We start from the raw sequence: 23796 nt of genomic DNA, 5'->3' as shown, positions 1-23796 counted from the left end.
TTACACGCTCTGTTACGTTACACCGCTGCCTTACAGCTGTTATCGCTCTCACATAATTCTCTTGCGCTCTCATCTGGTTGACCTATTTTCCAGTTTGGGTAATGTGTCAGTGTGCATGTGTGTGTGTAAGCATTTGCTTCCCTGTATCTGTATCTGTGCATTGCCTTCTCACTCTCTCTGCCCCATCTAATGCCGATGCTTTGTTTTGGTTTTGCCTTTTGCGTTTCTTTTGCTTGTTTTGTAACCTCACGGATTCACGTATTGCATTCACATTTACATTTACATCAGCATTCACATTCACTTGAGCGATGCGATGCTGCTGCTGCTGCTGCCTTTTCGTAACTGCGTATTATTGTAGCTCTGTTGACTTCATTCGTTGTTGTTGCTGCTTTGGAAGTTTCACTAGAGAAATGATTAATTGAATTTGTCAGATAGTTCATCTTTGCACTTGGCCGCCGTTTGCTGCTGCTGCATGTGCGTGTGCGTTTGCCCCTACGGGTTTCCCATAGGTTTTTCTTGAAGCATTATCAGTTCTTTTGTTGCTTTTGTTTGGCCACTTCTGGCCGCTTTTGTCACCAGATTACAAAATGCGGACTACTCCTATCGCATTTGCTGTTCTGCCTCTCCGTTTTTACCGTACTTTGGTTAAATGGTTCTTGCAATCAGGATTTTGACCTCCCCCCAGACAAGATCAAAACTAAATACGCAGCGAATTTGTTCGAAAATGACGTCTCAAAATGCTGGTGGCATGAAAATCCCTTAAATCCACCCCGAAACTCGAAATCAGATAAGGGGAAAAACTGGCAACAATAACAACTACGCAAATCTATGGATGTTGGATGAAGTTGGGAAGTTGATTGAAGTCGCAGAAGTGTGTGTACACCCCGCGCCTAAGAGAAATGGAAGATACCCCTGCCACTACACAATAAAATGGTATACATATGTATGCCTACAGAGGTCATTCCAAAGGCAACAACAACGCAATATAACAGCCAACATCAAATACAGTACATACTCGTGCAACATAGCAGCAGTACGGCCCCCAAAAATACCAAGAATACGAATAACAACAGCAACAGCATGGTATCCATGTATCCTCAAGCGATGTAAACAAAATCGAATGAATATCAAAGCATTAACAGCTGTGAGCTACGCGAAGAGAGTGAGAGAGAGAGAGAGAGAGAGAGCGCGCGGCTCTCTTTAACTGTTAGATTCTGTGACGTTGCAGACCAGAAAACCGGCCGGCGCTTGAACATTGCCCTACAATAACATCGCTTGGCATATGAAACAGAAACGAGAAGAAGAGTAGGGAAAACTGGTGAACGAAACTAACTGTTAAATAATGCAAAGTAAATTATTAGGTTTATTAGGTGTGCCATTAGGTTTAATCCCAAGATATCTATAATTATTTTGTTAATTATACAGCAAAATGTACATCTGTTACTCAAGCACACTCTGTACGTAAATTGTTTAACAAAATACATCTGAAGGGCAACAGAGAATGTGAGCGCCTCTCTCGTTTGTTTTGCTCAACAGCTGTTTGTTGCTCTGGCTCGCTCTTATGCGTTCCACTCTGTTATTGATAATACAGAGCGAAACGCAAGCACACGCACACACACACACAGAGACACACGGACAGTTATGCGGGCTCTGTTGACAAGTGCCTGAGTTTTTTTTTTACTGCGTAGTATATTTTTTTTTTGGGCCAACCAACGACTACGTCGGCGCTGCCACCTCCTGGCGATGGCGTCATAGATACAGATACGGGGGATAGCCAGCAAAGAAGAGAGCTGGAGAGAGAGAGAGAGGTCGCTGGTTGCTGATAAGCGTTCGCTCCAGCAACTGCGTCGCGTTGGCATAAACCTCATACAGTATCTGTAGGTTATTGTATGTGGAAATCTACACAGGGAAAAGATTGGCATGGAAAATCCTTACTGGGTCGTGTCTGTTTCCCTCTTGATATGATTACAGCGATTGTCCGTTGGTGCTGCTGTTAACCAAGGCACCAATGCATTTCTAACAGTTTTATGCTGGCTCACACACACACACAGTCAGACACACGCTCCACAAATTTATGTATACGTATGTTGTTTTGCTTTTCCAAGCAGGTAGATAGATCCGATAGATACAGATACGTTTGCACCAGTACATAACAGAGAGGCAGAGAGAGCGAACAGCAGAGCGAAAGAGAGACAGAAGTATCTGTGTTTGTGTTTGTGTGTGCTTGTGAGTAACTGTAACTCGCCGTTCGTTCGCCGTTGGCTCGTTCGCTCGCTCGCTCGCGTCAGTCATCAAAACCAAACTCTCGAGTGCAGACGATAAGCGCTTGCGAGAATTCATTTTGTGTCCGTGTACGCCAAACAATAACAACCCACTCCAATCCACTCCCCCCCAAAAAGATATGTGTATTTTCAACAATAGCCACAGTCATAAAACAGTATAAAACAAAAACAATCGACACAGTGCGTGCGTGTGTATGTGTTTGAGTGTTTGTCTTGCTGTTGTCCAGCAATCAATCGCCGAAGTCGAAAAGTCAAAGAGTCCAAAGAGTCGCCACAGAAAAACAAAACAAAACACAGCACAGCCCAGCACAGCAACACAACAAATCAGTGCAGCAGCCCGCGAGAAGTGCATCCATATTGCTCTCTGGCGAGTGTGGTCTCTGTGTGTGGGTGTCTCTGCATCTAAATCTCTGCCGCCCTGTCGGTGTGTTTGAGTGTGTGTGTGTGTCTGTGTGTCGGAGAAAAACTCGAGAAAAAGTGAAACGACCGGCAACCAGCGAAAGCAGCGCGAAAGCAAAGAGCAGTAATAAGAATCCAGCAAACAAAAGAAAAATCTACGATAACGTGTGTGAGAACTACGGGAAAAAGCTTAAATTTTATGTGAGCCCCAACCAGCACCAATCATTCCCCTCACCTGATCGACCGATTGACTGATTGAGACTCCCCCCCACACCGTGTTAGCCCCCAAACTGACGTTCAAAGCGGCCAAAATTGGATTATGCTCAGGCACAAACGCAACTGCCACGCCATTCAGACGCCCAGCGACGACGAGCATGTGAAACTAAAGACGAGTGGTGCCCCGATTGATGCACTGCATCCACTCCCAACCCAATCGCAGTCACTGTCATCCTCCTCGTTGCTGCTGCTGCCGCTACTCCTGCTCATCCTGCAGCGCCTGCAGAACAATCAGCGCCTGAATCAACGCGTCACCTTCTCCCTGGAGCTGTACCACAAGAACGTGATCAAGAAATTGCCTGCCCTCAAGCAGCTCGAGGTATACAAGCTGACTAAAAACATCTCACAGACTTAAGTTCCCCCAAGCCCCATCCAAAATTCAAAGCAAAAACTCAAAAAAAAAGACCAGAAAAGTGCAAAGTAAAGAAAAGTGAACGTGAAACATACGGAAAAGTGCAAAAATTACAATCGAGTGCAATAAGTGCAAGGAAAAAGTGTGTCCCACCCAGTGCGGAAAATGTGGCGAGTTAGCAAAGCTAAAATCTCGCACTGAGTTTGTAGAAACAGCAAGAAGAAAAAAGAAGAGTTCGAATTCGGATCCAAGCAGATCTTGAATCAAAGTTTAAAGCAAAAAAAAAAAAAAACAATAACGCAGTTTGCGGGATTAAGTAATCCCGTAAAATTGAGATTTTTGAAAGAGAGAAATCGCCACAAAAGCAACGTACAAAAATGTCCACCGGTCGTCGTTTGGCGAAACGCTCAATCATTGGCACCAAGGTGTGCGCCCCGGGTCCCGAGGGACTCCTGTATTCGGGCGTCATCGTCGATGTGAAGACGCCTCCGTCGTATATGTCGGGCAAGGCTCTGGCACCGCTGTCACCGCCACCGCCGCCGCCGCCCACCTTCCTGGCCCCCGGGGAGCCACAGCTAAACGCGGACACGCGCTATCTCGTCCGTTTCGATTTTAAAACGCAGCAGCTTCCGATGCAACACGCCGCCCCGTCGACAGTGTCCGCGTCCTCGTCATCGTCATCGTCCACGTCCACGTCCCCTTCGGATGCATCGGTAATCGTGGAGGCCCGCCGGGTCGCCAGCGTGCACATCAGTCCGGCCCAGGCTCTGCGCCGGAACGCCATGATTAAGGAGTTCCGCGAATCGGATCTTATTGGACCCGGCTTCCGTTCGATTATGGGCATACAGCTGCAGCCCGGCCAGCGAGTTTTTCTCACCTACAACGGACGCGAGCAGAGCGGCGATGTGGTGGAGCACGATGCCAGCAAGGACGAGGTGGTTGTCAAGATAACCACAGTTGGAAATGAGGTGAGTCGAGTCGGTTCGGGTCGGGTGGGGTGTGTGGGTGGGTGCCGTGCCGTGCCACTGCAATTGCAGCTGGCAGTGGCAGAGACGGAGGCAGCTCTGTCATCATTGTGCGACGCCAAAGTATGTCAAGGTTGGCTCTGCCCCATCCCCAACATGGCTGGGGCGCGCAGCATATACACATACAATATCTATGCTGTATCTATGTACAGTCACAGGCATATTCAGAGCATATATGTACAGCATGCAGCAGCAGCCCCAGAACATACAATAAGTACATATGTACATACAACTAGTGCGGGGTACATGGGGGGACTTCTATGTGCAATCACGTTCTATGTGGCACGACGAAAAAACCAAAAAACAACTCGAAAAAATGCTTGTCGAGGGTCGCATTCTGCTTTTTGGCACGTAATTGGGTTACTCTCTGGGTTGGCCTTCTTGGATATGTACACCCGACACACATTTCGATACGTGTGGCAGAGACTCCTTGAAGGATGGTCGTGGGCTGGTTGGTGGCAGCTTACCACAAAATCTAATTAGCTTTGAGCAACATTTGCAGCAAATGTGCTGTCTAGCTTCTGCTGCCACATAATCCTTCTCCCCCACAAGCACATTGATAGATACAGATACAGATACAGATACAGCGAATGCCCCTTGCCATTGCGTCACTCGTCGAATCGTTGAACTGATCCGCAAACAAAATGCACAAGCAGATCAGGAAAAAAATTAATAATAAATAAACGGCTATGAAAAGTAACTCGGGAGTGAAATATCGAGTCACGAGTCCCACATATGCGAAGCGAATCCGATTCGAGTGCGAACCCAAAGAATTTCAAATCGTCAGAACAGATCCGATCCGATCGTTTGCTCCCCAATGACGACGACGACAACGAATACGAATACGAATACGACTATGATGTGGTGGCTGATGTTGATAATGATGATGTCGTAATGAAAATTTGTTTAGAATTTAGTTTCGTGAAAGAATTTGTTGAACGTGAGATAAAAATTGTAGGAGAGCGCCCACAACTAGCAAAATGAAAAGGGGGAAATGCGCTACGATTTGAGGGCAAAATAGAGATGTGTACGCTTTACAGATACTCAATTATAAAGATTAATTCCACTCCCCGTGCGAGTCTGTTTGCCGCGCCCTAACACTCACAGAGAGAGAGAGAGAAAGAGAGAGAGAGAGAGATAGGGAGAGAGGCAGACACAGATCAGATGAACTTTTTGAATTGCGTCATAAGTCGGGGCATACAGCCACAGAGCTACAGCTACAGATGATGTGTATGAATAGCCGGCTGAATGTAGATGGCAAAGATAGTTAGATACATGAGCGAAACACATGCATCTTGGAGATACATTGAGACTGAGGCCCAGGCCAAAAGGCAAGCGGTTTGCCGGCTGACTGCACTCCAGAGAGAAAGAGAGGGGACCAGATAGCGCTCTTACCGGCATCAGGCTGTGCTCTCCTCTCTTCTCACTCACCATCTGTATACATTTGTATCTCTCTCTCTCTCTCTCTCTGGTTCCCTATGCTCCCTCCCGTCTGGTTCCCATTGCATTTTGTTTTGGTTTTTGTGCCTTCTGCTTTCCCTTTGCCTTGCAGTTTCTGTTGTGTGTTTCCACTCTCAACTAATAATCGCTTAAAAACATTTGTAATTGCTGCATTCTACGAAGCAAGATACAAACGCAAAGATACAAGCACGCCAGTTACAGCTACAGATACACAGCTACAGATACACGTTCGGATAGACGGACTTCAATGCCAAGTCAACTGCCGCGTATCTTTTCCGTGCTGCGAGTCAATAAATTTGTCAGCTCTAGCTCTCTGCTCTGCCAGATGTGTGGGCTTGTCTCCAGCTCGATGTCAGACCCATTGTACGACCCGCAAGATACAGCTACAGATACAGATACAGATACAGATACAGATACTACGATACTGCCATACTGCGGCTTGATCAGGTCTGATGTGTTGCCCAAAAGGGAAAACGCTGAAAAATGTATTGTAGTTTTTTGTTTGCTTTTACGACTTGAAGCCGACCTGAAAAGCCTCCAAATTTCGACTCAAATCTTTTGGCATAATCAGCTATGGAAATGTAAAGCGAGTTCCAAAGAGCTTACAGGGCCCCCTACCCCCTACCCCCCAGCAAACCATCTGCTCTATGACCTCATCATTAGCCACCAAAATTCGACAAAAAATAACTGGAAAAGTGAGGAAGAAGAGACTCTGGACTCCGGACTCCAGTTCGTTGTAAGTCAATCAACAATTGGTTGAACATTCTTTTTGTTGTGCGGCGGTTGTGGTTTTTGTAATTGAAAATGAAACTGGCAGGGGGATGGGCATGGTAGGGGGTAGGGGTAGGGGGAGTGGGGAGGTTATTTGTTACGTCTATCAATAGTTTTGTCCTCGCTGGCATGTGATGGTCACGTGTGTGTGTGTGTGTGTGTGTGTGTGCGTGCGGGGTTTGGCTCCAACACGACAAAAACCCCAAAATTTGTATTTTTTTTCGGTTCAACTTGAGCAATTGCCTTTTGTTTAGATGCAAACACACACACACACACAGAGTGGCTTAGGGAGAGGGGGAAACCAGTTGGGGAGCATTTTATTTGTTGTACGTATTTTTTTTTTTTGTGTTTGCCTCGGAAACGTGAGGCAATTAATTCTAAGGTTATTCCAGCAACGAGAAACTTGTTGCACGCATTTCCAACGCCATCTTTTAGTCCCATTACCATTTACCATTTACCATTTACCATTTCCATTCGCATTTCAATTACAATGAGGTATAATTGTCGGGCCATGAATCAAATGTCCTGCCAAGTGCCCGGGCAGCATATAATTTGCAGGTCCATTTAATGGAGGGCGCATGGCACAAGAATTAAGCTCGAATGCCAGCCAAAATGTCGGGAATCATTAGTCAGTTCAGTTCTGGTCTGGTATGGTCTGGTATGGTCTGGTATGGTCTGTGGTCGGCCCCTCAAGACGAGTAGCAGTTACATACTCCCCCCTCACTACCCCACATTGTCAGGACCTGGCCGGACCGGGAGCAGTAATTTGTATGTAGTTTCCTCTCGGCTGAACGGCTTTTGCATTTAAAAAGAAATTCATTTTAATGACATTGAAATTGACATGGCTCCGTGATTTTTTACCACACACGCAACTTCTCTCTCGTCTGTTTGTTTTTTATTTATTTTGGGCAGCAGCAATCTGCTTTCTGGGTTACCCCATTTCTCTCTCGTTGGCTTTGGCTTTTTACTTTCATCGCTTTTTGGCAATTAATTAACGTGTCTGTGGGTTTGTTTTGGCCTCTCACTTTTCGGGCTGCGACCCATTTTGCGACTGCATTTTGACCAGGTGAACGGCAATGACAGTGGCAGTGATTTTTTTTCTTTTGCACGCTGGAAGTTTACTTCTGTTCCAAAATAAATGGCCTTCTGGTTGAGGAAGCTGCTGAAAGTTGTGAGCCGATAATTGCCCACTTTCCTCACTTTCTGCTTATATAAATCCATTAGCTCTCCAAATATGTTTATCTGCGTTCATTTATCAGTGCCCTTGTTCCGCGGAACTAGTGTCTATCGGTGCCTAGAGCCTATCCAATATCCCTTCAATCAGGTCGTTTACGAGGCATTTGGCAAAACGTTTTTCGAGGCCATGTTTTCTCCCATTATTCCTGCCTTGATGTGTCTGTTCCTGTCCCACACTCGGTTGTCCCTTTTGGCCTGCCCCTGCCTGTGTCTCATTTCGGTTACTCCCGCTGTTTCGCCGGGGTCTCGGTATCAGAACGGCTAACGACCTGCCCATAGGGTAAGGGTATGGGTATGGGTATGGGTATGGGTATGGGTATGGGTATGGGTATGGGTACGATATCCACTATCCTCTGCTCTATCTCTCTGTCTCTTCCGTTCTCGTTCGCACTCTTTCTAGCACTAACTATCGCGCTCTCTTTTGCTCTGCACAGCTGCATTGCTATGGTTTTATGAGACCGGCAAAAACATTCATTTTTTCGTTTGCTTCTTGTCGTCCTGCGTGTCGTTTTTTTGTTTGAAAACAGGCTACAAAAAACGAAGGCCTAGCAGGTCACTCGAGGGCCATTGTCTGGGGACCTTCATGTGAGTCTGGGCATTCAATGGGCCATTATTGGTGCTGCAGTCTCATGACTAATCGACCTTGCTGTGCTGATCTTTCAGGTAGAGAAAGTCCGGCTTTTGGCAACTGCTACCCAAAAATGTGCACTCTAATTGGAACCGATAAACCAAACTGAGAACTGAGAACTGAGAACTGAGAACTGAGACTGAGTCGAAAATTGTCATAAAACATGTGGCACGTCGTGTTCTTTTGGGGTCTTTGAAATCGGTCAGGCTGCTTCGTTGACCTTTCTGCGAGGGGTGTGCGAGAGCTTGAACGTTGACTCGTCTCGACGCTCCGAGTCTTGGGTGTTGGGTTTCAGGCGGCTCACATAAAGAATGTTTATGTGCTCGCTGCTCTGCTCTTCATCAAATGTCATAGCATTCATTTCTCTGTCCATCAAAAGACAGGTTTTTATTTTGTGTTGTAGCTTCTGACTCATAAAGTGCCCCTAAACGAAAGGGAGCCCAGCCAGCCGCTCTCACCCACCGAGCAACCACCAAGCGACTCCGAACCGAACCTTAACTCTGAAGGTAAAACTCTCTGACAAGAAGCCCAAAATCGAAACGACTTTCAAAATGCATGCAGCTTGTTTCGGTTTCGTTTGAGTTTGAGTTTTGATTTCAAAGCGCCTTTTTGTATCTCGGTTTTTGCTGTTTCAAGCGGCATTTCGGCATAAGCTCCAACAACCAGATACTCACACTCACACACACACAGAGACAGCTGGACACGGTGCACACCTGATTGCTGCTTGGGTTTCGAGTGTGTCTTTCTGTGTGTGTGAGCTTGGCGTTTTGGGTACATGCCACCTTGGTATGTGGGTCAATTTGAAATGGGGTTTTTGATTAACGCTCAAAGACAGACACAAAAACACACACAGAAAAACAGAGAGACAGAAAAGTAGAAAATAACCAAAATAAATGCAGGAAAAATTGAATGATTACCAAACCCCAACAACCAATAGGCAAAAATCTTTATACAGTAAATCATAATCCCCCATTCAACTAGGATAACTTTTAGCTATAACTATAAAATATAAACTCAAACTTTAATTGCTGTTACAACGCCAAAGGGCTTAGTTTCATTCCCAATTGGGGGGCTTTAATTATTGATCTTCAACAATTTGCGCTTTATTTGATTGTGTTTTTATTTATTTATTTTTCGGTTTTATTCACACGAAAGTAGGTTAAGTTTTTGTTGCTTTATGAATCTTTTTGTGTGCTTATTTTTGGTGATTTTTATTATGACTTAATTTAAAAGTGAAAGCGATGAAGCTGAGCTTTTTGTTGCTGCTGCTGCTGTTGCTTTTGTTGATTAAGTAAGGCCGGGAGCAATGGGGGTTGCGGCTGAGGCAGGGGAGAGTGCCACAGAATGTACGCACATAAATATTATAAAATGCAAGAAAGAAAACCTGAAGCCAAACTCCCATGTAACAGACACAGATACAATCGCACACACAGCTGGATGGGGCAAAGATACAAGAGAAAGACCACGGCGACCCGGCATAGTCAGCGGGGTGCGTGGTTGGGTTGGGGCTTCGTCGGAGTGTGCGTGTCCGTGTCGTGGTGTCTCGTCTCGTGTGCGTGCGTGCCACAGAACGTAAACAAAAATACGAATGTAAAGAAGAAGCGGAAAGTGCGAGATAAACAGAAAACAGCTGTACACACCAGCCACCATGTGCGACAGAGATGGTTGGCAAGAGAGACAGAGAGAGAGGCAGCAGTTGGAGAGCGAGAACGAGAGAGAAGAGCAGGGCAGGCTGGCAGGCAGTCAGCCTAAGGCCGATGCGAAGGCGGAGGCCAAGAAGTTGTCCCCGTAAAACCCGTTTCCGACAACAGCAACAACAACAACAGTTACGCACTTTACGCACGCTCAACTCGACATGATTGTGCCTGTCTCTGTATGTGCGTGTGCGTGTGCGTGTCCGTGCCTGTGTGTGCGTGTGTGATTGAGAGAGTTTTTGTTTTTCTTTTATTTATACTTTGATGAAAAACCGGCTCTGGGTCTTGGGTCTGGGTCTTGGGTTTTTGCGTTTTTGGGCTGGGCTGAGCTGGGCTGGGATACTCTTCGAGGCTCAGGGCTCAGCTCGGGCTTCGATTCTGTGGCCGAGCGGAAATACGCAGCAGCAGCACTCACACACACACACACACACACACACACACTCAAACACTCATGCAAACACATGGGCTGGAAACAACGAAGAAGCCACGCATGAAAATTGCTTTTCATGTGGCAACCGAAAAGTGGATAAAATAAAAGAAGATGTCAACGTCAGCAGCGGCAGCAGCAGCAACGACAACGTCACCAGTTCTGCACATAGAAATTCCCCCCTCCCCACTCTCTGCCCTATCAACGGTTATGTTTCCCTTGCCAGTCCCTCACACCCTCGGCCATTCTTTCTCCCCTTTTATCACGTTTTTGATTTTGTTTTGCGCTCATTTCGCTTCTTTGCTTCTGCTCCCTTTTCCTTCTCTCTAATGCGAGGCCATTGTCACTCTTCCTGGGGGGTAGTGTGTGTGAGGGGGTGTTCGTCTAGGGCATGGAGAATAACTGTTTCCGGTATTTGGGTCACATGAAATTTAATCAAATTAAAATGTTTCAACGCTCTTGCTCTCTGGTTAACCTAAATAGAACAAAATACGCACACAGCCACGCGTATTCCCCCCTCGAAAATATAACCAAACAGACGGGTGGAGGGAGGAATGCATTCCAGTGGAGCTGCAACCAAATTGAATGCACTAACTGACTGCAACACTTTGTTGCTGCTTTCTCAAAATGGTTGCAAAGTGTGGCTGTACGCTGTGTGGCAGCATCAAGCTGCTGCCACTGCTGGCTGACTTGATTTCGACAAATTTGCTGGCAGTGTGTGAGGCAACGCTGATGTGCAATTGACAGTGGCAACTGGCACCCGTGGGGAATCAACAGCAGCTCAAGTGGCAGCCACCGGCACACTCGCACGAGTGGAATCAAATCTGGAAATCCCTGAAACGCAAGGCGATAGTAAATCTTGTATGCTTATCGGATGGCTTATCACAGCCGAATGGCTCCTCTCCACTGCCAGCCCGAGGTGTCAATTGAGCTCAAGGCGTTGCCGAGTAGTGTTTGGGGAAATGAGAAAAGTTGTTTTCGGCGGATAATTGAAGAAAGAAAGAAAGAAAAATGGCAAGCAAAGAGTTTGTTCTCTGAGCTCTCAATGCCAGATAAACCCCCATTATAATGCAAGTAATGGACAGTTAAAAACAAACTCGAAAACTTCACACTTTCTAGCGCTGTTTGGCGTTTGGCTCCGACCACTTTCTACCGCAATTTCGAATGCATTCATACAATCTGTCTGTCTGTCTGTCAGTCAGTTGGCCACCGGCCGGCTGGACCGCTGAAACCGCCAAAAATGTTCCCCCTACCCCACAGAGAGAGAGAGAGAGAGGGAGAGACATCATACGCATATGTTACAGAGCGGGCGGATGGATGGCGCCAAAAACAAAATGGCAGCCTCTCAAGCTACGAAAAAAACTACAACGCAATATGGTCGCCATTTTGTTTTCACACCGTTATGTTATGCTGGCCTTATGCTCACTCGCGTGTGTGCCTGTGTGCCTGTGTGTGTGTGTGTGTGTGTGTGTGTGTGTGTGTGTGCGTTTTGTGCTTTCGATTTTTGTGTTTTTTGTTTTGTTTATTTGGAGGCTTCTTCTTTTTGGTTTTCCCTATCCGCGTAGGCGCATAGACGACGACGACGTCATCGGTCACCTCTCAACGGCTCCTCCCCTGCTGTAACAGCCCCGTCAGTCTCCCACCAAGACCGCGCGCTATTTTGGTATATTTACATTTCGAAAGCTACACCGAAAGAAACGAAAGGAAAGGAAAGAGACAACAAGCTTTTGGAGTCACCGATATCTTCACGCATTTTCGATGCCAATCATGCGTAAATTACGCGATTAAATTAACTTGAATGAGCTTCGTGCAGCATGCAAAACAACACAAAATAGAGGCGGCCCATCTCCCCACACACAGCCAAATGCGCCGTGTTCGGGCTTTAACGGTTTTCACCTCGCCTCACATAACAATCAAATTTGCCTTTTGCCTTTGCTTTTCGAGTCTTTGGCATACTTCTTTCGGCCATATAAATTCCAAGGGGGCGGCGTCAACAGTGGCGGCCCAGCTCAAGGGGTTGACTGGCTAGAGGTGGGTTCTGGGCTCCTGCGCTGCGCGTACTCCGCCTCTGGGCACTAACAATGCTTCCGTTTCATTGGCATCTGCTACGCAATTTCTGTCGTCATCATCGCTCACTGCGTATACGTAATGACAGAGAGACAGACAGACTGAGAGACTGAGAGACAAACTGGAACTGAAAGTGTTTGCTGTTTGTGTTTTGTTGTTTGTCTGCTTACGTCGCATTTTCGATGGTTGTGTGGACGGACTGCTTATCACTAAGCCGCCTCTTACACTTTCAATTCGCAGGGAAATCCAGAGCGGAAAGGGGCAACAAAAATAAAGGGGGGCAGTCTGTGCTATTTGTGTGTGCTCTGGGTCTGGGTCTGCCTCGTGCAATTCTCATTGCAGTCGCCTATTTATGTGTCGATTATTTGCCAAAACGATCCCGGGCCCGGGCCACCCTGTGCGTTTTATATTAGCTGCTTCTGAGGCTGGCTGTGGGTGGGTGAGTGAGGCGTGGGCGTGGGCGTGGGCGAAGTCGTAGGCCTCCATGGGCGTTGGTGTGGGCGTTGAAATGGGGTATAAACAGTGCGTACAACGTCACAGCGTAAATATAGCCTCAACATTTGCTTGACTCACTCCACGAGGGGCTGTTTCCTCCATTCGTTGTTGGTATTCGTATTCCGGCATGACGATGACGTCGTCGTCGCTGTCGAACTGTTGTACTCTTTAGATATTAATTGAATCAATGCAGAAATTCCTTAAGCACTTGCCATAACAGTTTCTTCTATTCTCTTTCTTCTCTTTTTAGGTATGTGTCTAGGAAGTTTTCCCTCAAAAATGTTTGCCGGCGTAAGTAGATACGCATAGAAAATTGCAAAGCGCTAAGCCAAAATTCCATTGACATTTTCTTGACAATTTCTGTGTGTGTGTGTGTTGTGCTGCTGCTGTGTCAGTCTGTGCTACAATGAAGGCTCGTAAAATTTTATCGACAATAATAAAATTTAATTGAAACAGGAAACTCTCGCATAAATTCCCAGATCCGTATTGAGACTTGAATGACATGAAGGGAGGAGAAGGACGACGACCAGGATTGTTTTCTCTTTTCTATGCAGGCAGCCAGGCAGTGGGGTTGTTGGGTTGTAGTTTATGTACATAGGAAATGCAACTGGATCTATTCAATGTCGATAGTCGAGGGAGCTGTGAAATTTGAAACTTTTTAATATTGGGGCAATCCCTGAAGCGCTGATATCATTAAGTTTACCCAGTCCCCAAGCTGGCGCTTAGCCTTGGTCAGGTCCGGGCATCGATTTTCGGTTACAACAGCCACACAGCCTGGCTCCATCACTCAACTTAGAATTAGTTCAAAGTTAACATTAAACATTCAATATCTTGCACTTGTAACTCATAAATATTATCATTCTGGTGTGTTTCCCTCAACGATTAGTCACTCTGCAGTGGCTTGAACCCAGATTATGTGTGGGCAACCCGAGGCGTTGATCATCTTCCAATGAATTCCACATTACTCATGGTCACTCCATGTTCCTGTTGCGGCGCCTGTCTCTCCGTTATAATTTCATGTGAATCAAAATTATGCATAATAAGCCGTAGATTTGTGCGAATAAAAGACACACAACTGGGCAGCAGGCTCTCCCCGGTCCCAGTCCCCGGTCCCCAGTCCCAGTTCTTGGTCCCCTTTTCATATCTGACGAGTGCCCGTGCCCTGGCTGGCCGTGCCTGGCGTTTTCATTCTCTCATTTCAATGCTCTTTCGCCTCTTCTCTTCTTTTCTTTCTTTTTGTTTATACGTCCATTTGGGTTATTCAACTTTCGGGGAATGAGCAGAGCCGAGTGCCGAGCCGTTGATCCCGTACGGGACTGTGTCTGTGCGGTGTTCTGTTTTCGGGTTTCTCGATTTTCGACAGTTTGTGGGGGGGGAGGGTAACAAACGCATTTACATATTATTGATTGCCCTCCCTCTCTCTCGCTCTCCCGTTCTCCCGCTCTGCCGCTCGCTGGGTGCGTTTTCAATCGCCTGGAATTTCAGACTGCAGTCGTCTCTGGCGGCACTTGTCGCGCTCGCTCGCTCTCGCTCTCCTTCTCCTCCTTTCCCTCTCTCTGTTTTCGCTGTTTTGCTTTGTTGATTATGAAATTATGTAACAATTTGTGAGCCGAATAATCGGATTGCAGCCTTGAGTATTATTGAATCATTTGCTTATTCCCATTCAAGTTTTGGTGTGAAAGAATGTCGAGAGCAAAATACAGCCAGGGGTTGCTCAAGAGGGTTCAACGTGTTGCGCTCTCTCGCTCTCTGCGGCCAACAGCTGCAGCAACAGGTGATCCTGTGTCTGTGTGTGTGTGTGTGTTCGTGCCTGTCTCGCCAGATTTTGATGAAGGTCAACAAACTGCGGTGGTGGATTGGTTCGGATGCGACGCCGGCAACGCCAAACCTGAGGCAAACGAACTCATTCTCTTCTCCTCCCTCTCCCTTTCTTTCTCTGGCTCTCTCTCCCTCTCTGTCTGCCTGTCTGAGCATTATTGTTCCTTTTTTTTGTGTCGGCATTCAGCGAAGCCTAAAAATCGTAATTTGAATCCAATCTTCTTGGGGATTCTCCCTCATAGCCCATGCCCATACCCTAAGCGGAATCCACAACGAGACTCCGACCGAGTGGCCCGACAATAAAAACAGAAACCATACAACTGCAAGACGCTGGAAATTGGTTAAAAGAAAAACCCATTAAATGGAATAAGCGAAATAAAACTCGAGACCGAAATGCGTGTCAGATTTAATTCAATTCAAAACTATGAAGGAACGTTACAAAAAAAAAGAGTCATACAAACAAAGGGAGAGACAGAGAGGAATACGGAATACGATTTCGTCATAGATCCAAAAATATATGTATGCCGTGTGCCCGTTTGCCCGTTTGCCCGTTGCCCGTTGCCGTGTGCCGTTTCGGAGTCGGTCAAGAAACTCGGGAACACAAACACAACAAAATAAGGCAAAATAAATAAATAACTATGAGACAATGACTCGACTTGGCAGCAATTTAAGTCTTGTTGCTGGCTCTCTGCCTCAGCCACTGTTCTTCCCAGGTTTATTGACCATCCGTTTAGGCCCAATGACGAAATAGCTGCCTGCCTTCAGACCGGTCAAAGTTCCGCCATGGGCTGGGAAGCTGTCAGCTGCTGGTGAGGCCTCCTCCCTTATGCTAATGGATGAGTGTATGGCATGTGCCCGCTTCTATTAGTTTTCTATTTGCATTTAGTTGGGCCTGCCTCATTGAGCTAATTGAGTACGTGACGGGGATTCTGCCACGAACAAATAAGTGAAGATCAAGAATGTGTTTACAACCGCCCACAGGGTGAGGGATTAATCAAAGTTAGTCCACTTGACAGCGGCATCAGCTCACCGTTGGCAAAAATCTCATTTGGGGTGGGCAGCGGCCACCCCACCCTTTAACCTGAGGCGGGCGGGTGTCTGGTAGTTGACCCCAGTTACACGGATATCCTACCAGAATCCAGATCATATATCCATCGGGAATCAGTTTCAACATATTTTTTGTAGGGAAAGTTTGTTCAATTTTCAAAAGTTGTTCCAAGTGTATAGCCCCAAAACAAAATGGAGTTCCTGTTTCACTCGGTTGCCTAGGTACTGGCTGGTGGGGTGTGGCATGAATAAAAATGGGTCAAACATTCGATGCCGGCAGGGCAAACTTGTTGTTATGGCTGAAACGGAGACGCTGCCACCTCAATCAGCGGCATGCAAATTCCCAACGTAAACAAGGCAACAACAGGCGGGCTCAACAAACAAACAACCAAACAAATGCTGAAACTGAGAAACGAACCAACGAAGGAAGAAACGTTGAAGCGAACGAACGAACTATAAGGCAAATTATGACATACATTTGACGGAGCCTCCGCCTGTCGGCAGGAGTGCAGATATCATCGTGGCATGGAAAATCCACTAGATGGATGGCTGCGATGATTGAGTTCGTGTTTGGATGGAACTTTGTTAGCCAGAGATGTGGGTGTGTTTCCCTTTGAGTAACGGCGGGTACACATTTACTTGGCCCCGCACGAATATTGCGTAGCCAACGAGGTGTCCAACCAAGTCTAAGTGTGTCACCAGCCATGGACGATAATACAGGAGAACTTCTCTAGGATGGAAGCGCAATATGGCAGAGAAATGTTTTGCCACAGAACTGGGAGGTCATCTAGGAGGAATGAGATTTGATGGATCGCTGATGATACCTTAAAGGCAGTTTTGACTTCTGAGAGGTTCGAGTTACAGCAGTTCGACTGTACAAAAACTGTGTGCTACTTTCGTAGCTTCTGCTGGACTCGCTGACACACTGCACAGTCTCGATGCGGAGCCAGGGAGTCTCAGGCAGCAGCAGCAAGCAAATTTAGCTCCTCGCCTTGTAGCAGCAACTAAATTTAAACTAAATCACAGCCGCAGCAGCAGCAGCAGCAGCAGCAATGCCAAATGTTTGTGGCAGACATTTATTTGGTGTCAGTGTTACAATGTTGTGTGTCATGTTGTGGAAAAAAGCGAACAAAAAATCGAAAACGAAAACGAAAACACGAAGCTCGCACACACAAACACAAACAAAACCAAATGAGAAACGCCCACTGAAATATTTGATATGCAAATGCGGCAATTGCCAAAGTCATTATGCAATTGTGGATCGTTCAATGCCTTACCTGTGAGAGATGTGTGCTTCCACAGCAATATGCATGGCCAGTGAATAGTTGAGCAAAAGGTAGAATACAACGTCGGAGTGTGAACTTTTTTTGGTGTGAATAATCACTCGTCATTATTGGATATGCTTTTTCCCAGCCGTGTTGTTATGCAGCGCTCCGAATATTTACTCAATCTTTCAGCTAGAGCAACTGCAGCTCCCCCATATGCTCGTTGCTCTTTTTCCTCCTGCGAGCATAAAAAAATAAAAGATGAACAAATTGCGCAATTTAATTGCTGCTAGCAGACTTTTTGATTGAAATTTATGGCCTATGTTGTCCTCCGTTTTTGTATTTTTCATTTTATCATTTTTCATTTTTCATTTTTCACTTTTCATCTGCACATCGTTTCTACATTTTTAAAGTTTTACATTTTCGCCGCCAAAGCCTTCTGAATGTTGGTCAATGGCGTTGAGAATTCGGTATTCTGCGTTTATATTCTTGGCCCAGATGATTTTTTATAGCACCAATGAGGCATGCTTAGACGCTCCAATTGGGAAATGCCTGCCTGCGGAAATTACAATATTAATTTATCTAGAAGTGATTTACAGCGCCTCGAGCATAGCATAAGTGATTGAGATACAGTGGCTCGGTGGATGCGGGGAAATGTTATTTTTAGCTGCCAGAAATTGTTTGTTTTTGCACCTCAAGGAGAAACTATTTCGAGTCGCTTCCTATGTGCGGTGCATTCTAAATACATTGCTAATACATATTCAGGCTGCAGATAATTGATAGGCGAACAGGGCGAAAATATTTGCCTACAATCTCGTGTGCACATGTAAAGCTGTGGAGCTGAGCTGGAGATAATGTCAGCCAGGGGGAGACGCTGAGGCGCACAGAGAGTGGCCTAATTAGTGTCAAGTGTTGCTCCAACAACGACAACAAAAGACAGCAGCAGCAGCAGCAGCAGCAGCAGCGACAACATCGCTGACAATGGCTGGACAAAAGAGGGAAGTCAATTAGAAAGATACAAAAGCGAGGCACACAAAACTCTGGAAGCCATGGGTTTCGGATGAGTAGCGGAGTAGTCAGTGGGTTGCATTGCAGCATTGCAGCACCCGACTGGCTCCTCAATATGTACGCTCGTGTGCTGCAAAACAGTAGCTGAAAAAAGTATCTACAAGTACGCTTTGTTGACAGCCAGTGGGCGCGCTCACAAAACGAAATACAAATCGAGGCGATAGCTGTTGTTGTTGTTGTTGCTGTTGCTGTTGTCGTTGCTTCGAACTGAATCATGACCCAATAACCCAATTTTCCCCAATGCCCCGTCTCGCTCGCACTCCGCAACCGCAATGACAGCTGCAAGTGGCCCCAGAGGCAGCGGCAGCGGCAGCGGCAGCAAGCGGCAACTGTGCAATGGCAAAATGTATCGCTCAGATACGAGATACTCGCGTACAGCAGCAGCAGCAGCAGCAGCAGCAACGAAAAACTCGGATAGGCTTTTGGAGCTTAAAGCGTAAGCTGCCGCCGCCGTTGGCATTGAGCTGCACGGATGGGACGAGGAATTCGTGGGGTTCAGGGGGGATTGGGCTGATCAGCACGAGGAAGGTGAACGGGGACTCTCATGTGTGTGAGTGTTAGTGTGAATGCATTCATTTTCATGAGTGCAACGGAAGACAAAGCAAAAGCAGCAATAAATAAGCTTATTTTTAGTTAACTTGTTCAATGTTGTTTGCCGCTCGTGTTCGCATTAGCGGCAAAACGAATTCCGCAAGCAAAGAGACATGCAGATCGAATGTATATGTAGGAGAAATGTATGCACGAGTATATGCCGCACCCCCTGCCGTGATTTGATAAGGCCTCAGCCAGATTTTGGGTCGCCTCAAAAGTGAACTTTGAAGCCGCTTCAGTTTCAAACTGCACTCAATAACAATTGCAAATCAAATAAATGAATGCAAATATGCCAATCAGTCGAGTCACTCCAGCCAAGAGTCGTTCACGCTGCGCTCCCATTGCTGTCCCAAATATTTATTAATTAAAACCAAATCAAAGCCGAGTGCAACCAGCGAAGAGTCGGTGCATGGGCAGGGGCGAGGCAGGGAGTCTGCCTGCTTGAACAGCATAAATTTTGATAATTCCCCAGTAATTCGGCTTAGAAATGTAAGTTCATTTATCTGTCAGGCTAGAAAGCAATTAGAAAACAAAGATTTAATTTCCTTGACAGTCCAATTAGTTGTTGTTAAGGTGCCCAAAGTCAGTCATACGCACTGTTGCCCCCTGTTTATATGCTAAGAAAATGTTTTAACAACCTGCCCCCACTCCGCTCCAACACACAAGTATGAAAATGTATTTATTTTGGCTATATGCTATATGGAATTTATGACGTAGATAAATTTTAATGATTGGCGGCACGCCTTGAATTTTAATACACAGCCTTGGACACTCAAAAAACGAGACGAAAACAAACGAAAAACGAGACTTTTTCGACAGTTTTGAATACAAAAGCCCAGAGCCAAAAGTCATAGCCAAAGCTTAACCCCACTCGAGATCGGTGCGGAACCGAGACTCAACAACATTCATCCACTTCCACCTCCAACGCCAAATCGAAAAACAAACAAAACGAAACCAAAACCAAAACCAAAACCAAAAGCTGAGAAATATTTTTAGTCCACTTTGCATGCTGCCATCACGTGTCGCCTGCGCCTGAGAATAATGTTTGAATTATGTTGATTTTATGTGTTCGATATTTTTGTGGCTTAAGTAGTAAATGGAATGGTTTCATCCGGGGCCAGAAAAACTCGATACGAGTGACGTCCGCCGTTGTTACCTGAAAACACACAGACAAAACAAGAAATACAATCAACCAAATCACAGCGAAACAAGTTTGTTACGACATCAATTTCCCAAATATCTAGAAAGCAAACTCGGTCTTGGGGCAGGCAAAGTAAATGTTTCGAAAAACCTAACTTGTAGCTCAAAGTTGTGTGTCTGCGCCACTCGTGATTCTGATTGTTTTGATACCCTTATGGAGTGGTATTACTTGTGTTTTTATTATCCATCTTTTTTTCCCATGTGTTTCCATGGAAACTAATCCCTTGGTCGTGGCTTACATATCGTTCTACATAATTTAATCAAAATCACACTGTTATCGCGTTCTAAATATGAACGGTGGAAATTCTAGCGTATATAATGCTTCGCTTCGGGGCCCTGAATATATCTTTTCCTTTCTGTTTTTTTTTTCTTCTGTGTTACATTGTTTCCGTTTCGTCGAACATTTTGTGGTGTGGTTTGGTGTGGTGTGTAGGCGCTTCTAAAACGAATTCAAGGTTGATTACCGACATCGGCGGTCCCCCCACCCCTCGCTATCACCTTCGTGAATTGCTGATTTCGATGACATATGAAAAATTCTCGTGGTCCGACAGGCAGACTCTACTGTACATGAATAAGGGCCCAATGTTTTTTGCCGTTCTATTTTTTTTCTCGTGTGGTTTTTTGTGGTTTATTTTATTAATATTTATTTGGTGTGGCGGTTGGCGAGCATAGTTTTTATCGGTGGCGCTGTGTGTTTGTTAATTTCATAAATTAAGCAGCCATTGTACACCACTGCCAGACCCCTCACTCCCCTGCCCATTCATTTGTGTGCTGGAAAAATATGAAGAACATCAAATGGTACGACGATATGTATTTCCCCCCCATTTGGCTCTCCATGTAAACAATGCCCCAAAACGAAGAAAAATAATAAAAAAGAAAAACGATGTTGATTGTGTCATTCAAAAATATCTCGCAGACTGGAGTTGAATTTATTTATCAATCGCAGCCCTCGCAGCACAACTCTTTGAGTTCTGGCTCTTGCTGCCTTTATCAGTTTTGCCCTGTAATTTGTGTTTGGATTTCTCCTCTCTTCGGTAGCCGTTCAAGGTGAATTATATTAAGGAGAACGAGCGAATGCTTGTTTATGTAGCTGTAAATGGGCGCTGCTGCTGCCTACGGAAACCTCGAACTACAAACAGATTTTAGGCATTATTTGGCTTCAGCTCGTTTTTTGCCGAGTGTATTTTTTTTTTGTTTTTTCGGCATGTCTTTACATGGCAGCTAGTGGGTTTCGTAAGAGGAAAACGTAAATATACAATACAGACTGGGAAAACACAAGGTTTTCCGAGCTTTTGCGAGTTTGTAATAAATCCCATGCAGCCACCAGGTATGCGAGGGCCAGTTTTGGGCACCAGTTTGGGCAACTATTTACATAGTTCGAATGGAAATCCAAATAAACTTGGCATGAAAAAATGCTTTCGGTTCTGTTCAGCATCCATCCATCCGGGTGGAGTAAAACTCTAAATTTCAATTTATTTTTCTATTCGTACCGGATTGGCACCCACCACTTTCATACCCATAAAACTGAGTCACAAATCCGTCTGCGTTTTTGGATATTTGATTGAATCCACATGGCTGGGGGCAGGAGAGACCAGGAGCAGCCAAACGCGTGTTAACGAACAACACGCGCCTCGTTGCATCCAAAAAAGTTGTGCAACAACCAACCGAATATTATCTCTCTCTCTCCCTCCCTGTCTGTTTGCTCTCGACTGTCATGATAACGAAAATAAAACTATTAAATTTTAACAAGTAAAATTAACAACTATTGCCGGCATTTGAGTCTTTTACGTAAGTGCAAAAATATCTACTTGTACACAGCTAAGCAGCAGCGAACATCAAACAGCAGAAATGAGCCGCATTTTTAATTGTTTGTCATGCTGTTGGCCCGTCTGTCTCGTGATGCAACAGAAAGAGTCTGTTCCACTTGCAACTGCCTTACAAAAATCAATCTAATGAGTCTATTGGGGGCGCGACTAACCTTGCCTGGGCCAGGGGCGCGAGTGACTGAGTGACTGACAGGTCGCGAGACGCTCACTCATGCTGCTGGTGCTGCTGGTGCTGCTGGTTGGTGGCTTCTGTTCTGGCTATCAGTGGTGGTGCCACAACAGCTACAACAGTGCGCCCTCATAATATGGTAAATGCAACCTTGGGGGCAAGAACAGACGGCAATGCGAAATGAAGGCGAGCCAATGGCATAAATGGAACTGACATTGGCTATGCAAATGCATCTATGCATGCGAGAGGGTTGCTATCAGTGTAAAGAATGGGAAAAATGGTAATTCCTTACCTCTGAACACACTTCTCGCACAACCCTCGCTTGTGTTCGATTCAGCATTTGCCATTCAAATTGATGGATTTTGGCACGTTTTGCCCAAGTTTGCTGAAGCGGGTGTTTCGTTTCGCGCTCTACTATCTGTCGCCGGTTCAGCCGCTGCTTTGCCCAAGGATGAGCACATCGACAAGGCTACCCACCGCTACCCCCCACCACTCGACCCCTCTCCATCCAACGGCATGCATGTTGCCCGCCCCGAGCTTTCTTAGCGGCAGTGCGAGAGAGCGAAACACCGGAAGGTTGAGTGCATTTTTTGTGCACATCGCTAATCCGCGTGACATTGTCAGCTGAAATTCCTTTTAATATCATTTCGCTGTCTCCCTCTCTCTCTCTCTCTTTCTCTGTTTCTCTGTGTCATGCTCTCACAGCCATCGCACAATCACTCTCACCTGCAGGCATTTCGAAATGGACAACTAATTCCACCAGAGGAGAGAGAGCGAGCAGAAGAGCGCGCGTTTAAGCTGCTGACTGGCTGGAGAGAGGGAGGTAGGCGGCGGCCAGCGAAAGAGCGCGGGAGAGTAGTGTGAGCTTGCGAGCTTTAATCTGCGTTTTAGTTTACACATTCTGCCTGCTCCCCCCCTCGCTGCTGATTGTGGTTTTTACTGTTGCATAAAGCTTCTCGATCTCGCTTCCACCACACGCGTGAATATCTACTTAGAACATTGCGAATGTGTGTGTGTGTGTGTGGGTGCATACGTGTGTGCCTAACCTTGCGCAAATATTGCAAATTGACCTTTACATAAATAAACGTTCCGGCTTCGCTGCCGCAGTCGCTGCTTCAGTCGCTGCTGCAGTCGTCATCGACGTTGTCGCTGTCGTCACACATGTGGAAATACGTGTGTGGAAATGCATGAACTTGTATTGCAACGCCCTGCTCTGCCGCCCGGCTGTAGCATTATTGTTGTTGTTGCTGTTGTCGGCCTGCTCTGCTCTTCACAATTTAACGCTTTTCCATTTTTCATGTAAAACCTGGAATTCTATTGTTTTGCTATAGTTATTTTTTTGTTACCCATTTCCCTGGCAATTTGTTTGTGCAACATTTGATGCGGTTGAAAAAATACTCATAATTATTCAGAACCCTGGAAAATCTTTTCAAACTGTTTTCCAGCTTGTAATGTGGGGAAATATTTGATGTGTTTATTTTTTGGTTACACAATGGCATTTAGGGTATTTTTTTCGATATTCATTTATCTATGATCAGTGATCAAAACTATCCTAACTAATTAATTTTGAAGCAATTAAAATAGTTTGATAATTCCACAGTGTGCAGAAAAATCAAATCAAATTATTCAAACTTTTCTTTCTCCACAGTAGATTAAAAAGATAACCCAGTGGATCCCATCGCTGTGCTCTCATCGTGAA

At 45.7% G+C, this 23796-nt stretch overlaps 2 protein-coding genes across 3 annotated transcripts in view; both read left to right on the top strand.

Annotated features, from left to right (window-relative positions):
- The first annotated feature begins 2282 nt into the window (after positions 1-2282).
- On the top strand, positions 2283-3348 carry LOC117583594. The gene has a single exon (XM_034271984.1). The coding sequence runs from the start codon at positions 3001-3003 to the stop codon at positions 3310-3312; it is 312 nt and encodes a 103-aa protein (XP_034127875.1). The 5' UTR covers positions 2283-3000; the 3' UTR covers positions 3313-3348.
- Positions 3349-3386: 38 nt separating this feature from the next.
- The window catches only part of LOC117583591 (ell-associated factor Eaf), a 116050-nt gene continuing 95640 nt past the window's right edge, over positions 3387-23796 (top strand). Inside the window, exon 1 of one of the 2 annotated variants that reach the window (XM_034271980.1) lies at positions 3387-4277. In XM_034271980.1, the coding sequence (XP_034127871.1) occupies positions 3687-4277 (591 nt within the window). In that variant the 5' untranslated portion in view covers positions 3387-3686. The remainder of the gene's footprint in view (positions 4278-23796) is intronic. The other variant, XM_034271981.1, reaches the window with a different exon arrangement.

This window comes from Drosophila guanche, unplaced genomic scaffold (assembly GCF_900245975.1).
Source record: "Drosophila guanche unplaced genomic scaffold, DGUA_6, whole genome shotgun sequence".
NCBI classification, from domain to species: domain Eukaryota; kingdom Metazoa; phylum Arthropoda; class Insecta; order Diptera; family Drosophilidae; genus Drosophila; species Drosophila guanche.
The sequence above is the reverse complement of the archived record's forward strand: the minus strand, read 5'-3'. Positions and strand labels throughout refer to the sequence as shown.